This window comes from Monodelphis domestica, chromosome 5 (genome assembly GCF_027887165.1).
Source record: "Monodelphis domestica isolate mMonDom1 chromosome 5, mMonDom1.pri, whole genome shotgun sequence".
Classification (NCBI taxonomy): Eukaryota; Metazoa; Chordata; class Mammalia; order Didelphimorphia; family Didelphidae; genus Monodelphis; species Monodelphis domestica.
This window is the reverse complement of record NC_077231.1, coordinates 212,764,607-212,786,580: the sequence shown is the minus strand read 5'-3', so window position 1 is coordinate 212,786,580 and position 21,974 is coordinate 212,764,607. Positions and strand designations below refer to the sequence as shown.

The 21,974-nt window shown below is 34.3% G+C and overlaps 2 protein-coding genes across 5 annotated transcripts in view; one reads left to right on the top strand and one right to left on the bottom strand.

The window, feature by feature from the left end:
- The window catches only part of SVOPL (SVOP like), an 89,133-nt gene extending 87,999 nt beyond the window's left edge, over positions 1 to 1,134 (top strand). Inside the window, exon 16 of the mRNA XM_007504391.3 lies at positions 900 to 1,134. Within this exon, the coding sequence (XP_007504453.1) occupies positions 900 to 911 (12 nt within the window). The 3' untranslated portion in view covers positions 912 to 1,134. The remainder of the gene's footprint in view (positions 1 to 899) is intronic.
- A 2,384-nt stretch (positions 1,135 to 3,518) lies between these two features.
- TRIM24 (tripartite motif containing 24) overlaps positions 3,519 to 21,974 on the bottom strand; it is a 135,515-nt gene continuing 117,059 nt past the window's right edge. For 3 of the 4 annotated variants that reach the window (XM_003342027.4, XM_007504389.3, XM_007504390.3), the window contains exons 13-19: positions 20,644 to 20,716; positions 18,964 to 19,132; positions 18,245 to 18,570; positions 13,734 to 13,866; positions 10,949 to 11,023; positions 8,752 to 8,901; positions 3,519 to 7,777 (exon numbers count right to left, since the gene is read on the bottom strand). In XM_003342027.4, the coding sequence (XP_003342075.1) occupies positions 7,568 to 7,777; positions 8,752 to 8,901; positions 10,949 to 11,023; positions 13,734 to 13,866; positions 18,245 to 18,570; positions 18,964 to 19,132; positions 20,644 to 20,716 (1,136 nt within the window). In that variant the 3' untranslated portion in view covers positions 3,519 to 7,567. Of the gene's footprint in view, positions 7,778 to 8,751; positions 8,902 to 10,948; positions 11,024 to 13,733; positions 13,867 to 17,110; positions 17,139 to 18,244; positions 18,571 to 18,963; positions 19,133 to 20,643; positions 20,717 to 21,974 lie in introns of those variants that run through there. The other variant, XR_008912315.1, reaches the window with a different exon arrangement.

Below are 21,974 nucleotides of genomic sequence, written 5' to 3'. Positions count from 1 at the left end.
CAATTTGTAAGAGGACTTGAACATGAAAAATAATTGCACAGCTATGATGATGGTGCACAGTCTGCATCTTTGGAGGGAATATTAGAGATTAAGTATTAGAATAGTGGAATTTCCAGAATAGGAAAGATGTTTTGCCAAACTTTGCCCTGGGAAGAAGAGTACATCTCTAGTATTGTGCTCACCTCTGGAAGTCATGTAAGGGCATTTCGCAAACATAATTTCCAAATTGGGAAAACCAGATGAAAAGTCTTGAAATTACAACATATGGGATTTGGTTGGACCTCAGGATGGACCTGAGGATATTTAGCCTGTGCTTATTTAATGTTCATTCAAACTCTGATATTATGGAAACTCTCCACATAGGTACTGTACTTTCCTGGAAAATATAGCAACATTACTCTTGAGATAGTATTGTCCATTCCTTTAAAATAAATAACAATTTTTTCTGGTAGTAAATCCTGCAAAAGTACTTGCACCATTCCAACATACCAGAACATATTACTTATTCTGAGAGGAGACTAAGTTAATATTTGAAATCCAAACATTATTTGAGAATTACCAAATGGAGTCACACCTTTTTCATTATCTCAATGAGGTTAAAATGGGGTTCTTTCCCACCTGTCTAGGATTAGAGTTGAATCTTGAAGTAGTTCCTAGAAAGCCAAGCAAAAAGCTAAAGTCAAAGTTTGTTCCTCTGCATCAGTTTAAGAAAAGCTAACTTTGGGGGTGGCATTGCACTATAATGTGTGTTCTAGTTATCAAGATCTTAATCTTGTACAAAGTGATAAAAAAGAATACACCACAGTGGTAGATTAAATTAACGTCCAATGTTTGACATCTAGTAGAGCAAAGAATTATCATTGCTATATTCTGATTTATCAAATTTATCTTTTTTACAGCAAGCAAAATGAAGACATGCAAGATGACCAAAAGAAGTATATTTTATTCTTCACAAACATGTCTTTGAGGCAGTTTTGTTTTACCCTGCCTTAATCCTACAGTTTATATCTTGAATTCACTTCAGTAAAATGCTATATCATTAAGGAACAATTTTTTATGGATTTGAGAGGTAGCTTGCCTTACTGGGACACTTCTTCCCAAGATTCAATAAATATTTGTTACAAAGTTCAAAAAGTCTCCTCTCTTCCATAGCAGGTGCCGGAACCAAAAAGCTCCAGAGATATTTCTTGCCTCTTTGGACTTCTACAAGTTTCATTCAATGCCTTGCATGAATGAGGTGCCCAATAAATGCATAAGTGAGTCTTGGGGAGAAAAAAGGACTTCAGATTGTACTTTATGCCTGGGAAGGGTTGTATATACATGTTTTTTGTGAGTAATCTTGACCCTGGAGGAAGTCATTTAACTTTGCTGATTTTAGATGACATCAGGTCACTTTCATGTTTAAGGCCATTAATATACACATGACTTTGGGAATTATACATCATGAATTTAAAGTTTGGATTTCTTTTGACGTTTAATTTTATTCAAATTATTAGAAAACCCATTGGAGTCGTACTTATATGGTTACCAACTGGAAACTAAACGGTAATGAGGGAAACACAGTATTTCTGGAGGCAGAAGAACTGAATACAATCACATGCTCTGTCACTTAATTTTCAAGCTCTCTGAGACTTATTTTCCTAATCTATAAAATGAAGATGTTAGAAGGTTATGTACAGGGACAGATAGGTGGCTCAGTGGATAAAGTCAGGCCTAGAAAAGAGATCCTAGGTTCAAATCTGGCCACAGACACTTCTTAGCTATGTGGTCCTGGGCAAGTCACTTAACTCCTCATTGGAACCAATAGACAATTTGATTCTAAGATGAAAGATAAGGTTTTTTAAAAAAACTTTAAAAAAAAGTTATGTTTATTGCAACTCTAAATTTATGAATCAAAATAATTTCTTTAAATTGAGTTTCCAGTTTATTAGCCATTATTGCTTTCAATGAGAAAAGCTGTACAATATGATGTTAAGGTCAATCAATTTTGAAAAACAGGGGCCTGGGTTCTACTACCATGTACTAGATAAAAGGAGTTTGTCACATTTTCTCTGATCTTTAGGCTTTAAAACTGTAAGATGATACCCTGCAGTGTCTATTTCACAGGACTGTGAATGAGGCTTACATGAGATAAGGAATCTGAAAATTATGTACACAACACAATAGCACATAAATGTATAAAATTATTAACTAGTAAAAGAAATATTTAAAAAATACAATTTGTCTTGCTTCCAACATAGGGTATAGAAAACCAAAATCTAAAAATATAAGAATCTTCTCAGGATTTCTTGAAATGAAGAACAAAAAGGTTTCCTGTCATTAGAAACTTTCCTGATTTATGTTCTAGAATGTTGAATTATTAATATATCCATGCTTTCCCACCCCACTCCAAGTTTATGCCACAAAACAAACTACATTTAATTTTTGGCAGAAGAAAAATGAGCACTGGACTTTGCTATGCTTACAGTCTAAGAATTTTTTTAAAATATGTATAGGCATATTCTTGTAATATTTACCTATTTTTTAAAAAAGTTTTTTTTTAGTTGGCTCCAAGGATTTTCAGAAGGGTTAAACAAAAGATTTATGTATAAAAGTAAGTCTATAGGCTCTGAATGAAATTCCAAATGTACTGTGACTATAAATGACATAAAATACTTTAAAGTTGTTTTTATTTCATAAAAGGCTTTAAACAGGCAGCTTCTCAATATCTTTGGTGTTTTGCCCCCAAGTCCTCATGTAATTTTAAGCTTACATTCAAAAGTATGAATGCTACAAAATTTACATGAACAAATTTGAAAGGTTAATTACTTAAAATTAAAACATAAAAATTAACTGATAAAATTCAACATAACTATATATTGCTCTAGTTGATTACTGACCTTATATAAATTTTTGTTACCTGCTGCTCAATGACTGAAAGGAGTACACATTTGTAGTCCTAGTCTTAAGATCATTCAGATAACAAAGTTTGTGTGAACCCACAAAAAAGTAAGTCTAATAGAGATAGATCATATGACCAACGTGACCAAATGAGAGGACCAATTTTACTGATCCCCTGGTCCAAAAAATTGTTCATACAGAAATGGTTGCATACAAAATGCCTAGAGGTACCATTTCTTATTAAAATTAATTCTAAAATCAGAAAACTAAGTGTAAAAGAAATTTAGACAAACGCTCAAATGGCATATTATACAAGTTTGTGGCATTTATCCTTCTGAAAGTATTAAAAGCTTAAAATTAAACTAAGACTTTTGGCTCATCCTGTATATGGCAATTAAATCTTGATTATAGTACTCTACACATTCATTTAGTAAAGTGGTCTTTTACATTTTAATTTAACTAAAAATGCTGCTTAGAATTTAAGAAGTTAAATCTTCATGATTAAAGAAATCCAATTCCTGTCATTTAAATGTATACAAAGACCAGAAGAGCCTCTTAAAATGCCATGTTGAAATAATTTTGCAGTAGTAAAGTATATTTTAAAGTACTTTTGAGTTGAAATATTCACATTATGAACATTCATTCAAGTTTATTTTATTAAAATCAAAGCACCACAGTCTGCCAAAAACAAAACATTCCATACATAACAGTAACAAAGACTACTGCATCAGATGTCCTTCACAATAAAGTGATTCCTCCATGAAGAAAGAAATCTGTAATCTGATTGGCTAGCATTATTCAGGAACAAGATCCACCAGTATGTGAATTATGGCCTATTAATTTCACACCCAGTGTTATAAAGATGAAAGCTAGGTGCAATCAGTTTGTAAAAAGACATTAAATATAAATTTACACAATGTTATAAAATGCTTAAAAAATATTTACATGGCTATTTTAAAGGGGTTAAATTTTAAGTAGGAATTGGGTGGTTGAACTCATGGTGATGCTTGTAATTCCAACAGCCAATCAGATCACTCTATTTCTCTCATTTATAATGAATGCAGGACACATACAGGAAATGAATAAATCTTCAATTTCAACCAATAACCTTTTGATCACATGCAGCAACTTATTTTTTTCTGAATTCATATTAATTGGTAGACTAGGCCCTAGAAAACAGAAGACCCTTACTTTACTTTCCTGTCCCACTAGCTTCATCATGTGATTTTTGACTTGAAAGTTCAAGCTTTCTTGTAGCCCAAGACTCTGAAATGCAAAATTCATTATCAGAATAACTAATACTTAGCTTTTTGACTGTGGGGACCTCATACTGTTTTGAAAGTATTCATAGGTTACACTACTTCTGTTGTACAACCATCACACAGTCATTAGGTTAAAAGAGGGTACCATTATAAAGCAAGGGGAGAAGCCTATTAAGTTTGTTTCTTGGCATTTAGTTAGTTAAGTCTATAAACTAGCAACCCTTGCTCCCTTCAGAAATGATCTAAAGGATGGTCTAATTCCCAATTAATGAAAAGAAATAAATAGAATGCAATCCAATTTTTAAAGATTATTTCATTACCAAATACTGATCTGAAGTAGTTTAAATCCAGTAATATAAATTACTGTAATTTAAAGGTCTGCTGCATTATGAAAATTCTGAAAATAGCTTGTGAATACTAGACCAAGTGGTCTGATCAGTAAGTCACTGCTTTGTATACCTGGCTTCCCCTGCTACAAAGTTGAACAGCCCATCCCTATAAGGAAAGGGTTGTTGTTGTTGGTGTGTGTGTGTGTGTGTGTGTGTGTATGTGTGAGTAAGAATGCGTGATCCTAGCCCCTCTGTAGTACTTGGGGTTCATGAGGTTGGGCCAGCCTATTTTTACTGTCTTCCAGAACTTTGATACTAGGGATAAGGTAGCATAGAGTTTATAAACAGGGCTACTGAGTTCTGAGACTTGCATCTCTGACTCCTGCAACTAAATCCAAAGAGAAACTTTGCTGGGTTTCCAAGACAGAAGTAGAAGCTGGAGTTCACAAGTTTAGGTCAGGGAAGCCTGAGTCACAATGAACACTTTTTACAGCCCTTTCTTCATCCTAGGGATGTGGCAAGACTAGGGCCCTCTTAATGTCCTCTGCCAAAAGGATACAAGAACATTATGACTAGGATACAGCCAGGCACCAGGGGAACTTGTTAATAAGGTAGCAAGCAATACGAGGTAATTTAAGGACTGTATCACTATAACTTTGTAACCCGAGTCCCAAGCACATAGCAGGTGCTTGTATGCTTAATTGAATTAAGATATGTAGGGCATTTAGAAATGCTACAGAAATTGCAGAGATGATCTCACACAATGATACTGAAACAATCAATGTTCTAGGTGGCTTAATATGAAATATACTCAGAGGCAGTGTGATATAGTGGAAAGACTGGATCAGAAGATCCAGTTTTAAGTTGCAGTTTGAACATTTACTAGCCACATAACCTTGGAGAAATTAACTTCTTTCAGCTTCAGTTTCATCATCTGTAAAATTGGAGTAATAACACTTAAGACTACCTACTATTCTGAGGAAAGCACTTTAACCATAGGAACATGAGCTTTCTCTCTCTCTCTCTCTCTCTCTCTCTTTCTCTCTCTCTTTCTCTCTCTCAAATGCTTAAATATAGCAGAGGTAAAGCAGGTAACCTGACAGTTTGCACTGAAAAAAAAAATGATATGGCACTGAATACCACAGTAAGAGGTATGTATGTACATGCTTGCAGGAATTCTGGCTCAGTTTTATTTGGAAAATTACATTCTCCCCCCGCTCAAGCTTCATATCCCTTTGGTTGCCCTCCTTACAGCAGTCTAGCTATGTTGCTCTATTCCAACCCAAGGGATGAGTAGGGAAGGTCTATAGGGTACAAGTTGTGACAAGAATAGTAGCCCAACAGACAAAACACTTACAAACGGGTCAATAGTTTTTGTGCTAATAATGCCATTTCATTCCTAGACTAAGACTGCTGAAAAAAGTCAACTATAAATGATAGCTTTTCTCAATTTGTCCACAAATATACTCAAAACCACGATAAACACCTCATAATAGTTGCTTTCTTAAGTCTATGATCCAGGTTTAAGACCTCTAAAAGATCCTACACAAAATGACATGAAAAGGAGTATTAATATTTTAGGAGCAAGAACTATCTCTGAATAGAGGAAACAGGAAATGAAGCTATTGCTTGTGGTTAATCTACTCTTTGTGTCATCCTCAGCTGCACCTTAAAACCCAACTAATTAGCTTCAGAATATCATCAAATAGGATGTTTTTATAGTGCCTGTGCCAGGTTTTTATCCTTGACTGGTGGCATAAGCTATAAGAATTCTTCTAAATAAGTTCAGCTGTGGTGTTATACCACTTCAACAAAAGAAAATTTCACTCAAGTCCTATCAGCATAGAAAAAAACAACATCAGATATATTAGAAAATTACAGCTAGGCTATTTTATTCCTTCTTTTCTAATCTACATTTTTTTCCCTTTAATTATTTGCCTCAACCTTGAAAACAATGAACAAATAGGAGTAAAATCTGGGCAGTCTTAAGCCTGGCCCAATACAAAATCAGGAGGGAGAACTTTTTGTTTCTTTCAGGTCTGATGGGATATGAAATCTAATCAAAGTTCAACCACAAAGAAGTGTTTAAGATGACATTATTGAGATCTGACACTATTAAAACCAAGGTAGGGAACAGCAAATGCTCCAGAGAACATCTAACAAAAATTCCATAAAATATTTTTACTCCAAAACACAGTTTCATTCTAAACAACACGAGACAGTGATAACCACAGAAACTACATATTCTTTTTTTTAAAAGTTCATTAATGCCCAAAGGTGTATGGTGAAGCAACTTCATATCACATACAGTGCAAATGACTGTATTTCAAAGAATTCAATCCAAAGCCATGTGATAATGAATGAGGGCTTTTATCAAGAGTAAAAAACAAGTCACACCTGCACTTCCTCTGTCAGAGGCAATAATAAAGAAGACTCTAGTTCCAGAAATGAATGGCTAGTGGCCTAAACACACCTGATACATAAAAACATCTTCACAGACAAGCCAAAAAATAGATCCAAGCATTTGTTTTCCTGATTTTTCTTTAATACACTCTCCATATTACATGACAGACCATCAGGTACTTCCTTAGTAGCATCTACCTATACTTCAATCGCACCAATCATTATCCTAGGACATTTAATAATATCATCTTCGTGGCATACTGTTAAGTACAGTAGAATAAACTTATAGTCAGCCACGTGCCTTTGGTAAGAATAATGGGTAGTGGTATCACATTTTCTGAAAATGGATTAATTCACACGTTGAAACCATATTTAAGTTTTCAACATTAAGTCTAAATAAAGCCTTTCTCCCTTCTTTAGAATAGTCATGCAGCTACTCTTTCAGATGCCGTTTTGTAATTTCTGAGAAGGGGGAAGGTCTGTCTCGATCTTCAATGATGCTTTTTTCCTTTAGTTAATGGGGATAGGGTGTGTGTGAGAGAGAGAAATGGGATATTAAGGAAATCAACATCTATTACACATCCACAAACCTAAAAGTCAGAGTGGTCATGGACTTTTCCTTGTAATTATGTTAATCACTAATAAAAAGGCTTAAAAAAAAAAAGTTCAAACCAGTCCTTGCTACTGTGCCACTTATTTAAACAGTTGGCGGTCATCAATGCTTTTGAGACGCTTTTTCCGTGGCTGTACAAAGTCATCATCTGAATCATCACTAAATATGGTATCCTCTGTTTCATTCTTGAATTCCTGCTTTGGAAATTTTTTCTCAGGATAAAGGTTTTTCAGAAGGTCTTCAAAATAACTTTCAAGTTTTATACCAGCACTTGCTACTTCAGAATCGGGCTATTGGAGGAAATGAAAAATATCATCAAAGTCAATATAAAGGGAAACATATTCATTAGAACCATATCTGTTTTCTTTATACAAAAGATTAATCAGACTTGAGTGAAGTATATATGAAAGAATACCAATTACTGTTCTGGTAACTGTATACCAAGAAACATACAGTTGAACTAGGGAGAAAAGTTCAGAAAACTATATTTAAAAGTATATAAAGTGCTTAAAAAAGTTTAAAGGACTACAACTGGATTCAGGTATCCAATTCAAAAAACTTATCAAGTACTTATGATGTGTCAGACTATATTGTAACTGTAACAGGGTTGGGTTGAATGGTTCCTCTGAGAATTCATAAAATGTCAAGTAGGAATCTCTTTAATCTAAAACCAAGGGAGATATATTTGAACATCTATATAATTGAAAACAAAACAAAAACCCCCAAAAGAACATAGCTCAAGCAAACATTAGAAAATTGGTCTCTGCTACTCCAATAATAGAACTAGAAATCACTCCTTGAAGTGAAGTAGATAAATTCAAAACACAAGAATATTATACTGTTGAGTAGTAAAATATCCAAGTAATCACTAATAAAAGGCAATTAAAAGCTCAAAAACGTTGAGAAAAGTATCTAAATCATGAATGACCCAACCAAAGGTTAAGCTATTCCTCAAAAAACTCTGATATCTCAATATTATTGGTATTCTATGGTGTTATAATCAGAAAAAAATTGTAGGATGTTATTTTAAAAATAATTATCTAGGTTTGCATAATGTCAAAATTATTTTCCAAATGTAAATGTGATTTGCATTTTACTATAAGTCATCCATATGTCGCTTTCTCAAGGTAAAAACTTGCTTTCTAACCTACTCCTGATTAATCTGAACACTGGTAGATTTATACTAAAATGATTATATGTAAAACATTTTTTAGTTTTTTTAAATTAAGAATTATCTCTATGACAACTATTTCCCCTATCTCACCTCATTAAATTCAGCACAATTTTCAAAAATCAGTCGGAAATCAGCCACAAAATCTTCAGGCTTTGTGTACACTGGGGAATCCACTTGGAGTTTCTTCTTGATGGTAGATAAGTCCATAGGCTTTTTAATTATTTTGTAATAATCAGGCACCTTTGAAAATAAATCATGTATCATTATTCTTTGGAATACTCTGTTACAAGAAAGATAATGGATTTGTCTGATACTAGAACTGAGATGAAATATCTCTGGATGTCACTGGCCAACTGTTCCCTGTAGCTTTCATTAAAGTAGTGATTTATAAATAGCATACATAATTAACAGTAATCAAGAAAAGAAACTGGGAGAATTTTAGAATCAATTATAGCAGGTCTCAGACTTACTGATTAGGAAATTAAGATGGGAGAAAAGGAGAAGTCTCAGAAAAATAAAGCAATGAAAGTTTATGTTGGTACCTCAAAAGCCACCACACACCAATCTTCCACCACCCTTGGGTACCTTTCTTCCCCACCCATCCTTCACTAGCTACACACAAATATTCATGTAAATAATTTTGGAAATGTGTCACAATCTCCCATCAAAAGTGATACTTACAGTGGCAGCTGGGTAGCTCAGTGGATTGAGAGCCAGGCCTAGAGATGGTCTGGCCTCAGAGACTTCCCAGCTGTGTGACCCTGGGCAAGTCACTTAACCACCATTGCCCAGCCCTTACCACTCTTCTGCTTTGGAACCAATACATAGTATTGTGAAGGTAAGGGTTAAAAAAAATGATACTTTAAGCCTTAGCACAAACAAGCAAATTAGAAACTTTATCAAGGTTTATCTGAGGGCAAAGGGATTTTCCTAACACCCTGAAATGAGTTAAGTGTTGTTCAATCATTTTTCAGATGTATATAACTCTTTATGACCCCATTTGGGGTTTTCTTGGCAAAAAGTGGAGTGATTTGTGATTTCTTTCTTGAGACTGTTTTACAAATGAGGAAACTGAGGCAAACAGGCTTAAGTAATTTGCCCAGATTCCTACATCTAAACAAGTATCTAAGGCTGGATTTGAAGTCAGATATTTTTTATTCCAGGTCCATTCCCTGTGCCACCTAGCTATGCAATGACTGTAGTAGACATGCCAAAAATGTAACCCCATGAAGGAAACCTCAATGAACTCTATGATTTGTGGCAAATGTTTTCCTACCATATTAAACTAACTTCAGTTTGTTTTATCTATTAGGTAACAAACTGGATAACAGGATCATAGTTTAAGAGTTTGTAGAGACCTGAAATATCTATAAATAAGCTTAACAGTTTGTTAAATAACCTGTAAGGATTATACAGGTTATAAAGCTGGGATTGGAATGCAGATCTTCTTACTCCAAAAATCTAGTATTCTTTCTATACTACCTTTGGTTAATCAAGCTTGATTTCTGTAGATTTTGCTAGGTAATTAATTAATTACTTGAAATGGTAATGTGTAATTCAAATTTATAATTCAAAGTTCAAGGTTATAATCAAATAAAATATAGCAACTTTTCCAGTCCAATGGAAATATGGAGTGTGAATTCAAATATTGTAAATTTTGGGTATTCTTTATTTACACTAATGGGAATCTAGCTGTATTATGTAAATTTATAGAACAAAGCTTATCATATACCAAAGGTGTCAAACTCACACACGGGAAAAACTAGATTAAAATGTAATTGTAAACTATTTAACAAAAAGAAAAAAACTACAAACCATAATTTTCTACAAGTATTTTATTAAGCCATTTCGTACCTACAGGATTCAATTTGAGTTTAACACTACAGCCATGATTATGCGGCTACTAATATGAATCTATCGTTTTTAACAAGCTGTGTCTTATTTGGAAAATGAACAACAGCAAAGGTTCCCCAACCCTCTTGAAAGGGCAACACTAAACTTGTTATAAAGTGTTTCATAAAGTGAAAGTACAATAAGAAATGAGAATGCAGATTCATTTATGTTAAGTGACCAACAAAACAGAAATTTTTAGTCAATTTATTAAGTTCGTTAGGCTGAAAATATTATTAAATGAGTCCTAAGCCTTAATCTTCATGGGTGTTATGTGCAAATACTAAACCAAAAATCTAGAAAACAACATATTGACAAATAGAAAGTTTCCTCCCAGTCTACAATGGACAAATCATTTCTTTTAATTACAAACACTAAGTATGGTATTAATACTTACTGTAGAAGGAACGGGATCTTGAAAAGCCAAGCTCATTTCATGGCAGTAAAGGAACAAAAGTAGTCTTTCACACTTCTGAACAAAAAATTAAATCATAATAAAACAGGGCTTCACAAATGCAAATGCATATGTAACAGTCATTTATTCAGTCAACAAGCACACACTATATGCTAGGCACTGTGCCAAGTGCTGGGGATAAAAGGAAGACAAAGAATAGTAACTGATCAAGATGTTCACAGACTAAATGGAGAGAATATGAAAGCTGCTATATACAAACAAAATATATACAGGATAAATTGGAGTTAATCAACAGAGTATAAGAGACTAATATTAGATTGAAAAAAAGCTTACAATATTTATAAAAGAGTAAAGAGAAATGCTAGGTACTTCAATTACTAATTCTGTAAACATAAATTATGATCAGGAAAATGGCAATGAAATATAAATGACTAACAAGTCTGTTATGATCCATTTAAAGTAATGGAGAAGTGTCTGCCACAAATCACAAAACTAATATGGTACCATCTAGTGGTGATGAAAATTTTGGACCATTTGCTAGAAGCACATAAGAATTAGTTGAATCCTTCTATCAGCTTTGTAGGCAATTTAGTTTTCTAGTTATGAAGCTAAATCAATAAATAGAACTGTTATTTGAAACATGATTCTGACCAAGTAAGGAAGAAATGGTTTTAAGAAATTTTAGAAGCAGGGGCAGCGAGGTGGCTCAGTAGATTGAGAGGTAGGTGTAGAGATGGGAGGTCCTGGGTTCAGATGTGGATGCAATCACTTCCTAGCTATGTGACCATGGGTAAGTCACTAACTGCCATTGCCTAGCCCTTATGGAGATAAAGGCTTAAGGGGGAGGGGGGGGGTGGAGAGGAGGAGAGGGAATCATAAAACCTTCATATACTCATCAAGTCCATCTTAGAATCTGTAATAGGTAGGGAATACTAGGCATAATTTGACATACATCTTAAGACTTTAGGAAATCAAAAATCAAAATGTTTATAAGGACTAAGTAGGATTTAAATAGAAAACTAACCTAGCTTTTAAAGGGTGAGAGTTTCTTAGGAACAAAATTCCAGTAACACAGAAGCAAATGATTCCAATGAGGTTGAAAAAGCATGTTTGAGGAGATCAGTATGGCTATAATAACAAACTCAATAGTTAAAAAGACAGGTAATGGAATTAGAGCTGGTAACAGAAGGTGGTGGTGGTGAGGAATTCCTCTTAAAATATTGTTAGGAGGGTTAAATTCCAAGATGAGTTGGAAAATGGATTAAGTGCCTAAGACAAAAACAAAAAGGTTCCCCTTTACCATTTCACTTCAACCCCCTGGAATTAGCCATATTATCATAAACCTATATTGTGTTACCTGAGGACCAGTCTATGTAAACATTCAGCAGATCCAAAAAATCAGAATGGATATGGGAAATTTTAGAAATTTTATTTATTAATGATATTACATATTAAATGATATGTAATGAAGAAACATAATTGCCTGAACTTTGACAACAAAAAATACATATAAGAGAATGGGAAAAGTACACCTCCAAAGCAGTTAAGTGAAAAACAAGGGGTTTTATAGCGGACTACAACCTCAATTACATGGGTGATATGGTATCCAAGAAATCTAATGTAATATTAGGGGACATTAATAGAAGCAGCATGTGTACATAACAATGTAGAGGTGTTTCTTTCATATTCCACCCTAATCAGACCACTCCTAGAACACTGTGCTCAATTCTGGGTGAGGGTGGCTAAAATATTGAATAAGGAAGGAAATGGAAGTGTTAGATAATACTTAACAATTAGAACTGTTGAAAAATATGAAGAAATAATGTTGATAAAGGTAGTTTGTTGAACATAATATTTTGAAAACTGAAATGTGATAAAAGAAAAACAAAAATAAAGGTTATATGCTTTTCAAAACAAATAAGATGTATATTAACGTCTTAAGCCTGCAAGTAATTGCAGGTCTATTATTTTCTGGGATCATATTTAGACTTGGAAAGGTACCTGAAACTTGGAAAAGACCAAGTAATATATCTTCCTGTTAAAAAAACAAAAAGGTCCTAGAAACTAAGAACCAGTAAGTTTAAATGAATAAATGTCATTACAAAAATCAAGTGTAGGGAAAAATAACTGAATAATTGTTATAGACTTTTGGGTCCAAGTTCTGTCAAACTGTGTATGACAGACAAGAAAATGATGAGTATACAACAGGTACAGGTAACACTAAAAACTTTCCTCGATTATTGCAATTTGGATAATATAATTTGGAAGAGTTTGAACCTTGTATATATAAACTCTAAAGATGTCTTAGGACAAACAATAAGTGACCCAACTTTGCTTCTCACATGCTGTCTTTTCATCTAATATATTAGTGAAATGGAAAGTAATATTATTCTTCTCTAGGAAATAACCCCATAGGTTCATAACTCATAACTAAAGGTGACCACAGAGTTCACTGTATTTATGATTCTATATAATTTATTACTATCATTATTCTTTTAAAAATAGTCAAAAAACTGAAATAAAAAATGTACCAATTAATTTTTAGGAAAATTTCAAAAGACTGCTTAAGTTAATTTTTACCATAAGGTCCTGAGTGATATTCATTGGAAAGCATTTCCAACTTTATTTTAAAAGCAAATTCATTACCAAACACAATTTTAATTTATAGGAAAAAAACGTACTTTACAGTTAACTTTTTCAGAAAAAATTTCTTCACTAATGTGAGAGGTAGATTCAAAGGCTAGCAAATCATATTAAAGAAACCTACCCTTTGATCTATTGGTGTTAGTCTCCCATGTCCTTCAGATTTTCGTTTTTCTGAGCTGTAACTGGGATCATCGCAATCATATTCAACTTCTGGTTTAGACAAGTCTCGACAAAAAGTACAAATCCATTCTCCACTAAAAGAAATGAAAATGATACCCCTTGAATTTCTAATATAGCCCTACATTTCAGAATTATATCTACCCTATTATAAAAATTTTAGAAGCATTTCTCTCCCTCTTTATTATGAAATATTAAGAAGAATACTAGTTAGGAGTGAAAATAATTTTCCCCCTCAAAAAGAGTAAAGAAATAGATTTATATTAAGTATTTATTCGTGAGCTCTCTTATTGTGTATTTTATTAAATATATACCATGAATTTTAAAACTATTCCACCTTAATCAGACCATACTTTAGAAGACCTGATTAAACTTCCTAATCAATAACAGTAGAGATACTTGGACTAACAGAATCAGGTCTTGGGAACCCTGCATTTCTCCACCCTCCTTAGTTTAATAAGATTAGGAAGATCTGCACCAAACTCAAGATTTAATTATCTGAGGAAATGGCTTTCAACAGACATGTACAGAAAAAGCGGACAGACCCCTGGGCTGTCCTAAGTCAAGCTAAGCTATCATTCGTACAGATGAGATGCAGGAAAGTGATGTAAAACCATCTATATAAGGCACGTCACTTCTCTCTTCCTCTTTCCCTGGAGAGGTGACTCTGGCTGGCAGCTGCTAGGCGTTCCGAAAATCTTGGAGTGGTGGCAGTTATTTTGTCTGGGTTTGGTGGTGAGTTTGCCCTGGAGCTGATTTCAGGTTCGGGCATCTTGGCTTAGCCTTTTTCCTTTTTGGAGTTCAAGCTGACTCCTTCCTCCTTCATACTCCAAAACCTTATCTCCCAATCTCCCAGCTCAGTATTAACCGGGCGTGTGTGTGTGTGTGTGTGTGTGTGTGTGTGTGTGTGTGTGTGTGTGTGTGTGTGTGTGTCTGGGTCTGGGTCTGGGTCTGGGGGGGGGAGGGGGGAGAAAACCTACTCCTTTCCTTCTTCCTTCTCCTTAATCTCCTCCACTATCAATTAAATCACCATAAAATTTCCAGCTGACTTGGGTGTTTCATTAGGATTTTATAAATAAAATCCTTGGCGACCAAAATAATTATTACATTCAGTCTCAAACATCATTTTAACCTTTACAATACACAGCAGTGGAAGAGATGATCTCTTTTAGTGTTAACATTATTATCAAGTATAAGGACATTGCCCTCCTTGGGCTTTACAATCAAACTGAGATAAGAATAATATTTAAAAAGTTAAGACTAAAAGTCAGGGTAGTGTGTAACTAATACAAAAAAGTCAAATGCTACAGGAATATAAAAGAGGAGCTCTTTTCTATCTACACCTTAACTAGATTTAGTCATGGTGGATTAAAATCAAGTGCTATCTTCACCACATCCATACCATGTACAATGTGATAAAGAAGTCATGAGATATTAGAGGAAGAGGAAAAGCATGAGCTTAAAGTCAGAAATATGGATGGTAACTTTGAGGAACAATGAAGGGATGGAACCAGGTTAAAGCATAAGATTCATATTCTACTAAAATCAGGTAAGTACCAATTTCTGTATGAAACACTGCTAGGTACTGGAGATACAAAGATAAAAATTGAAATATCTCTGCCTCTGAAGCTTATGCTTTGCTGGAGTAATAGATGCTTACAAATAAGCTAGTTTGAGATAGGACAGCCTACTACTGTGTAGAGATGGGTAGAAGAATAAAAGGGATAGAAAAAGAATAAATCAGAAAAAGATTTAAGTGAGAGGTAAGGTGAGTTAAGACATGAAGGAAGCCACTGATTCTAAGTGAAAGAGGTGAAGGAATGAGTACCATTCTAGGAACAGAGATTAGCCTGCACAAATGCACAGAGTTTTGAAGTCCTTTTTGGCTAAAGTGTGGAGTGCATACAGGGAAATAATGTAAACCTCAGAGAGGCAGATAGGACAATAGATTGTGGAAGACTTTAAATGCCAGGCCAAAGAATTTGTATTTCTTCCCAGATAAAATAAGAAGTTAGTAAAGATTTTTAAGCAGGGTAGTGACATGGTCAAAGATGTGCTTTAAGCATATCGAACTATATAAAAAGATTGGAGAAGTAGTGTCTGAAATAAAGGAGATTAATAAGAAGTCAACTGCAAGAATCTAAGTGAGAGACAGTGTCAGTAGAGGAAAGGGTATAGATAAATAGGAGAGATGCAATAGATGTATAACTGAATAATTTTGTGAAATAGACAAAACAGGTTAAGTAGAATTAACCTGTAAAAAGATTTCATGGTTATATTAAAGATTATTACTGATATAATTAGAGACTTAGTTGGCATTGGGAAATCACCAGAAGGTTTTGAACAGCTCTGAATAACATCATTTTGCTGATGATAAAGAGGATGGATTAAAAGGATGAGAACAATCAATCAATCAGAAGGTCACAGCAAGGGGGGTGGGGGTGGGGCGAGGAAATGGGAATCAGGCCTTATACCTTATACCCCTTATCTAGGGTAGATATGTTTTCTTATCCCGGATATTGATCTAAGGGGTAAGTGATAGTGGTTAAGTGACTTGCCCAGGGTCACACAACTAGGAAGTGTCTGAGGCCAGATTTGAACCTAGGATCTCCTGTCTCTAGGTCTGGCTCTCAAACTAAGGAGTCATCTAGGTAGTACCCATCCCAACCCCCATATCTATTTGAGATGTCTCTCTTATCTGTGTCCCATTCGCTCTACTCAAATGGCTACCAAAAAAATTCAGACTCATATAACCTCTTGTATATTGCACAATAGCATCCCTGTTCCAAATTTTTCCCTTTGCTTGTGCCCAGTTACCAAAGTGCATTTTTATGGAATGCAGGTTTGACCATGTAAAATCCCTTAATCAACCAACTCAGATGGTTCCTTATTGGTAAGGAGTCTAGAATGAAATTGTAGTTCCTCTGTTTAGACTTTAAAACCCTTGACAACCTAGCCTAAACCTGAATTTCTAGGATCCCCTTCCTATTCTTTATGGCCAGGTGATCTTATTATTCCTCACATATAACACAACACCTCTCTCCACACCTTTACATGAAATTTACTCCCTCTCTCATTTCTACCCTTTGAAGATTTAAAAATTATGTTCAAAATAATCTTTCATATGAAGCTTTTTCAGACTCATTCTCCACTAAGTTTACCTTGTATTTATTTAGGGTACGTATATTTATTTTTTATATCCTTAGTATTTTTTTCCTTCCATAAATCACAGGATAACTGGCAGAAAGGTTTATTAATGAAGATAGAAAAGTGAAAAGGGAGAGATGGATTAAGTCATATTTTATCCAAAACTGAACTTACCATGTAGGTAGAATTCTTCTGCTGGAATCTAGAAATTCAAACTTGATGGTTATCAATGTAACTGATGCTTCAGAATAGGCTCAGTTCATTCACATATATGAAGAGAAAGAGGACTGAGTTGATTCATATGATCATAGATTAAAGAATATGGAGGAACATGAATTAGTCCAATCCCTTCATTTGTTAGGTGGAACCAATACCAGCAAAGTGCAATGTCATGGAAGTATTTAGGAAAGCAAAAATTTCTCTCCTAAAAGTAGGTTGTAGTATGAAACTCATGAATGTTTAAGAAAAAGCTCTTGATGATAACCGAAGAGTGAAAAGAATGCTTTGTATAGAGTATAAGGGTTAAGAAAAGGAAATTTAGTGAAAGAGGCACCATGCAAGATTCTTCTAAGTTCATAATTATAAATGAATGCCAAGATGACTCTGAAGTTCTAAAGACTCCAATCTAAGGTATGCAATTAAGATGTCTTGAATTGGCTTTCACAACTGCCCTTTTCAATGAATCAGTTTTTTAGAAGACGTAAACAACAGTTTTCCAAAATGATAGATCAATCAACACCTACTTTGCTTAAAAAAAGATCTGTTCAAAGATTAACATTATTATTTCTCCACTTTGTAAACATTCTTTAACTTTCCTAAATTCTTCCATAAATTCTAACTTGTTACAATTTTTCATTTCATTTAAACAAACAAGAATGGAACAATGCAGTTAAAAGAAAACATTTTAGAAAGCTAAAATTAAAAATGCACAAGTGCATATAGGTATTATACCCAGTCTAAGAGTAAACTGTAGATTTGGTGAGAACTAAGCCTTATTTTACCATTCTCAGCTAACACAGTATGCAAAATAAAAGAATTAAGTCATTGAAAGGGTATCTAAAGGGAGAAATTAAAATAGAAAAATGAACACAAAAAGTTTTAAGCTTCCTTTATACAATCCAAATTTTTTCTCTTAAAGCTTAAGAATAATTGGCTTGCTAGTGACAGATGACATGCTACTAAAAATATTTAAAAGATCTATTCCCAACATTCAATTTCTTTGGCCCATATTGAGTTATTAAGTTGATGATTATTTTGGAAATATAGACAGAAGGGGACATTCAGAAAGGGAAGCACGACACAACTTACCTTGGGAAATTCATCAATGTAGGCACATGACAGGTAAGATGGAAGACTTTAGGACATTTCTCACAGCAAAGGAGTTCTCCTCCGTTCTGACACACTGCACACCAATCTTCATTGGGGTCATCTTCTTTTCTACTTTCTCCAGCATGAAGTGGTGACTTCTGTGAGGTGCCTCCCCATCCAGACTTTCCATTTGAAGGACTTGCTTGAAGTCCTGGTCTATCTCCTGTGCTATCTGGAGCATCTGTTCTTAAAACAGTTTCCTCAGATGTGGTGTTATGATTACTATCCAAGAGCAACGAGGTAAGTATGCTTCTTGGAAAGTTGGTCTGCATGGGAAAAGGGGGGGGGGGGGGCAAGGGGAGAAGAGCTTTGAGAAACATTGTTTTTAAAAAATTCCCCTATGTTGTTATTCTACTTGACTGAATCTTCTCTCATACCTTGAAAGAAAATAACTGAATATTTTTCACACAAGATACTTTGAATAAAAATGCTTCAAATATCATTTTGCAATAAAGCTGGCAAAATTATAGATAAAAACTTGTTATAAGGATGCAAAATCCTATTGATCACATTTATTGACATTATTACAACAATACTTTTTAAAGTCATTTTCTAGTGCTGGTAAGAGATTTCCTTGTTTAAATACAAATATTCTGCATCATGGCTAGAGAAGTCACACCCTCCCATTTAAGAATAGTATCTATGATTTATATGATTACATTTTGAGATCTAGGTTCTTCATCTGTTTCTTGCTTTACCACAACAATAGGAAAATCATAATTCTCATGTGGTCCACTATTTTCCTGCTTGATTCTTATTGGTTCCAACATAACCACAGGGACTTTGTGTGTAGAATCAGCTCCTGTTGGTTTGCTGGAAGAGCCAGAACTATACAAATATGAAGGAAGAGAGAAAAATTATGGCATAAAGTTATTTGCAATATTACAAGTAGGATATCCTTAGTTATGTAGCAATATACAGTGGCTTTCTAGATTTATCATTTGTCCTGGTTACTCAATAATAGAAACCTACTAATCACATCATGTTAAGAATAAAAGCATTCCCTAATGAGGAAATATTATCTATACCAGTGCAACCTATTATAATTGCTTTCATTTCTAACGGGAAAAAGTCAGACAGACACATGCATACATACAAAGTCTAATGAAAATATTTTGGGATACTCAGATAGTAAGAAAAACCTTTGCCCATTTTCAAATTTTGCTTTGGGAATTCTTGAATCTTGTTTTTGTATTTAATGGTTATTGTTCCCATGATTGCAGATGGCATTATGAAGTATAATAATTTAATATTCAAGGTTAAGTGGTTTTGAAAAGCTATCCTAGAAATCTAACTACCATTTTATCACATGTGGTCAATGAGAAAAATATATTTTAAGTTTTAAACAATCAATGTACAAATGAATTTTGGGAATAAAACCCATGTTTTTGGTTGAACTAATAAGGTTGCGTCTATCAATGGCCTATGGATTACTTTAAAAAAAAAACTGACCAAGATGAAATGAAAATACAAACATATCATCAACATATGGAATTTTTAAAAAATTTCTTTTTTTCCTTTGAGCAGTGTTTGTGAAATATCATTACCACTTATTCATATAGCTTTCCTTTCCATTCCAGCAATCCCCTTCATCATTTTTGTTCATTACAAAAGTTCTATACGCTAACATACTGTGTTATTTCAGCTTGAAAATGCCATCTTTGTTTCTGTTCAATTTATTACTTTTACTTCATTTCTATACACAAATTCACAATATATGACCCCCTATTTTTGTAATTATAATTCCTACTCTTATTATATTTAAGTGCTTTAAAAAAGTAAATTTGGGGGCAGCTGGGTAGCTCAGTGGATTAAGAGCCAGTCCTAGAGATGGGAGGTCCTAGGTTCAAATCTGGCCTGAGCCACTTCCCAGCTGTGTGACCCTGGGCAAGTCACTTGACCCCCATTGCCTAGCCCTTACCACTCTTCTGCCTTGGAGCCAATACACAGTATTGACTCCAAGACGGAAGGTAAGGGTTTAAAAAAAAAAAGTAAATTTATATTCTAATTTTTATATAACTCACTACATTTTAAATAAATGAAGCAAAATGTTTGCAATATCCTGTGCACTGGCAAGAAATATCTTTGTAGTGGGCAGCTGGGTAGCTCAGTGGATTGAGAGCCAGGCCTAGAGATGGGAGGTCCTGGGTTCAAATCTGACCTCAGACACTTCCCCTCTGTATGACCCTGGACAAGTCACTTGACCCCCATTGCCTAGCCCTTACCACTCTTCTGCCTTGGAGCCAATACACAGTATCAATTCCAAGACAGAAGGTAAGGGTTTAAAAAAAAAAAGATATATCTTATTAGATCTTTATATACTGTAACAGTCAGCTTACCTTCCTCTACTTCCAACACTGGAGGCACTAGGTGAGCGGATTGGTGGATGTACACTTGTCATAGTTACCGGTCCTAGAAATCAGGCAAAGATTATTTGTGTACCTTTATTTTTTCATTTTTTATTATCATGCAAAATACACTTCCATATTGGTCACTGTTTTAAGGGCACACTTATACATAACCAAAACTTCAAAATAAAACCTCAAGTACACTGATATAAAAGACGACTCCAACAGTACTTTCTTTGGAGGTGGATAGCTTTCCCCATCATAAGTCTTTCAGAATTGTACCAGACCACTGCATTACTGAGAGTAGTCAAGTTTTCACAGATAATCATTGTACAATAATGCTGTTACTTTGTACAATGTTCTCCTAGTTCTACTTATTTCTCTCTGCATCAGTTCTACCAGATCTTGCCAGATTTTTCTGAAATCATCTTATCATTTTTATAGCACAATGATATTCCATCATCAACATGTACCACAATTTGTTCAGCGACTTCCTGGTTGATGGATATCCCCTCAATTTCCAATACTTTATCACTACAAAAAGAGATGCTATAAATATTTTAGTACAAGAAGGTCCTTTCTTCTTTTTTATTATCTCTTTGGGTACAGACCTAGTAGTGGTATTACCAGATCAAAGGACATGCATAGTTTTATAGCTCTTTGGATATAGTTCCAAATTACCCCCCAGAATGGTTGGATGAGTTCACAATTCCACAATGCATTAGTGTTTATTTAAGTATTAATTATTTGTGAACTAAGAAGCAGGATAACATTAATGGAAAACAAAGACCAACTTATACATAATGGTAGCAAAAAATACTAGGAAGGTTTTAACTAAGCGCTAATTTGTATGATACAGAAAAGTGCTATTGTTTTTAAAAGAACAGAATGGAATTTAAATTATACATAGAATTCAGAATGGTAAAGGGCAAGAAGGCATTATAGTTGAGGAACACAAAAAAAAAAAACTGAACTAGAGCCACTATATCCACTGATTTGGTATTCTCTGATTCAGTTACCCATGGTTAAAGCACAGGGAAAAAAAGAAAAAAATAGTTCATAAATTTCAAACCATCCATCAAGAGAGTACTAGATGTGACATAGTGAAGTCCATCAGGAAAGAGGAGAGGCGGGGAAGAGCCCTAATATTTGTTTGCCTTTTATTTCTAAGAGGACCAATGGCATCTTGTCATGTCTTGAATTGTGCACAAAATGGATTTTATTTAGTGAGGCAGTTACACAAATTTTGTCGATCTCACTCTTCTTTCCAGAGTTATCGAAGTCCAATGGAAAGACAAAATCAGGATGTCTAGCAATGGCCT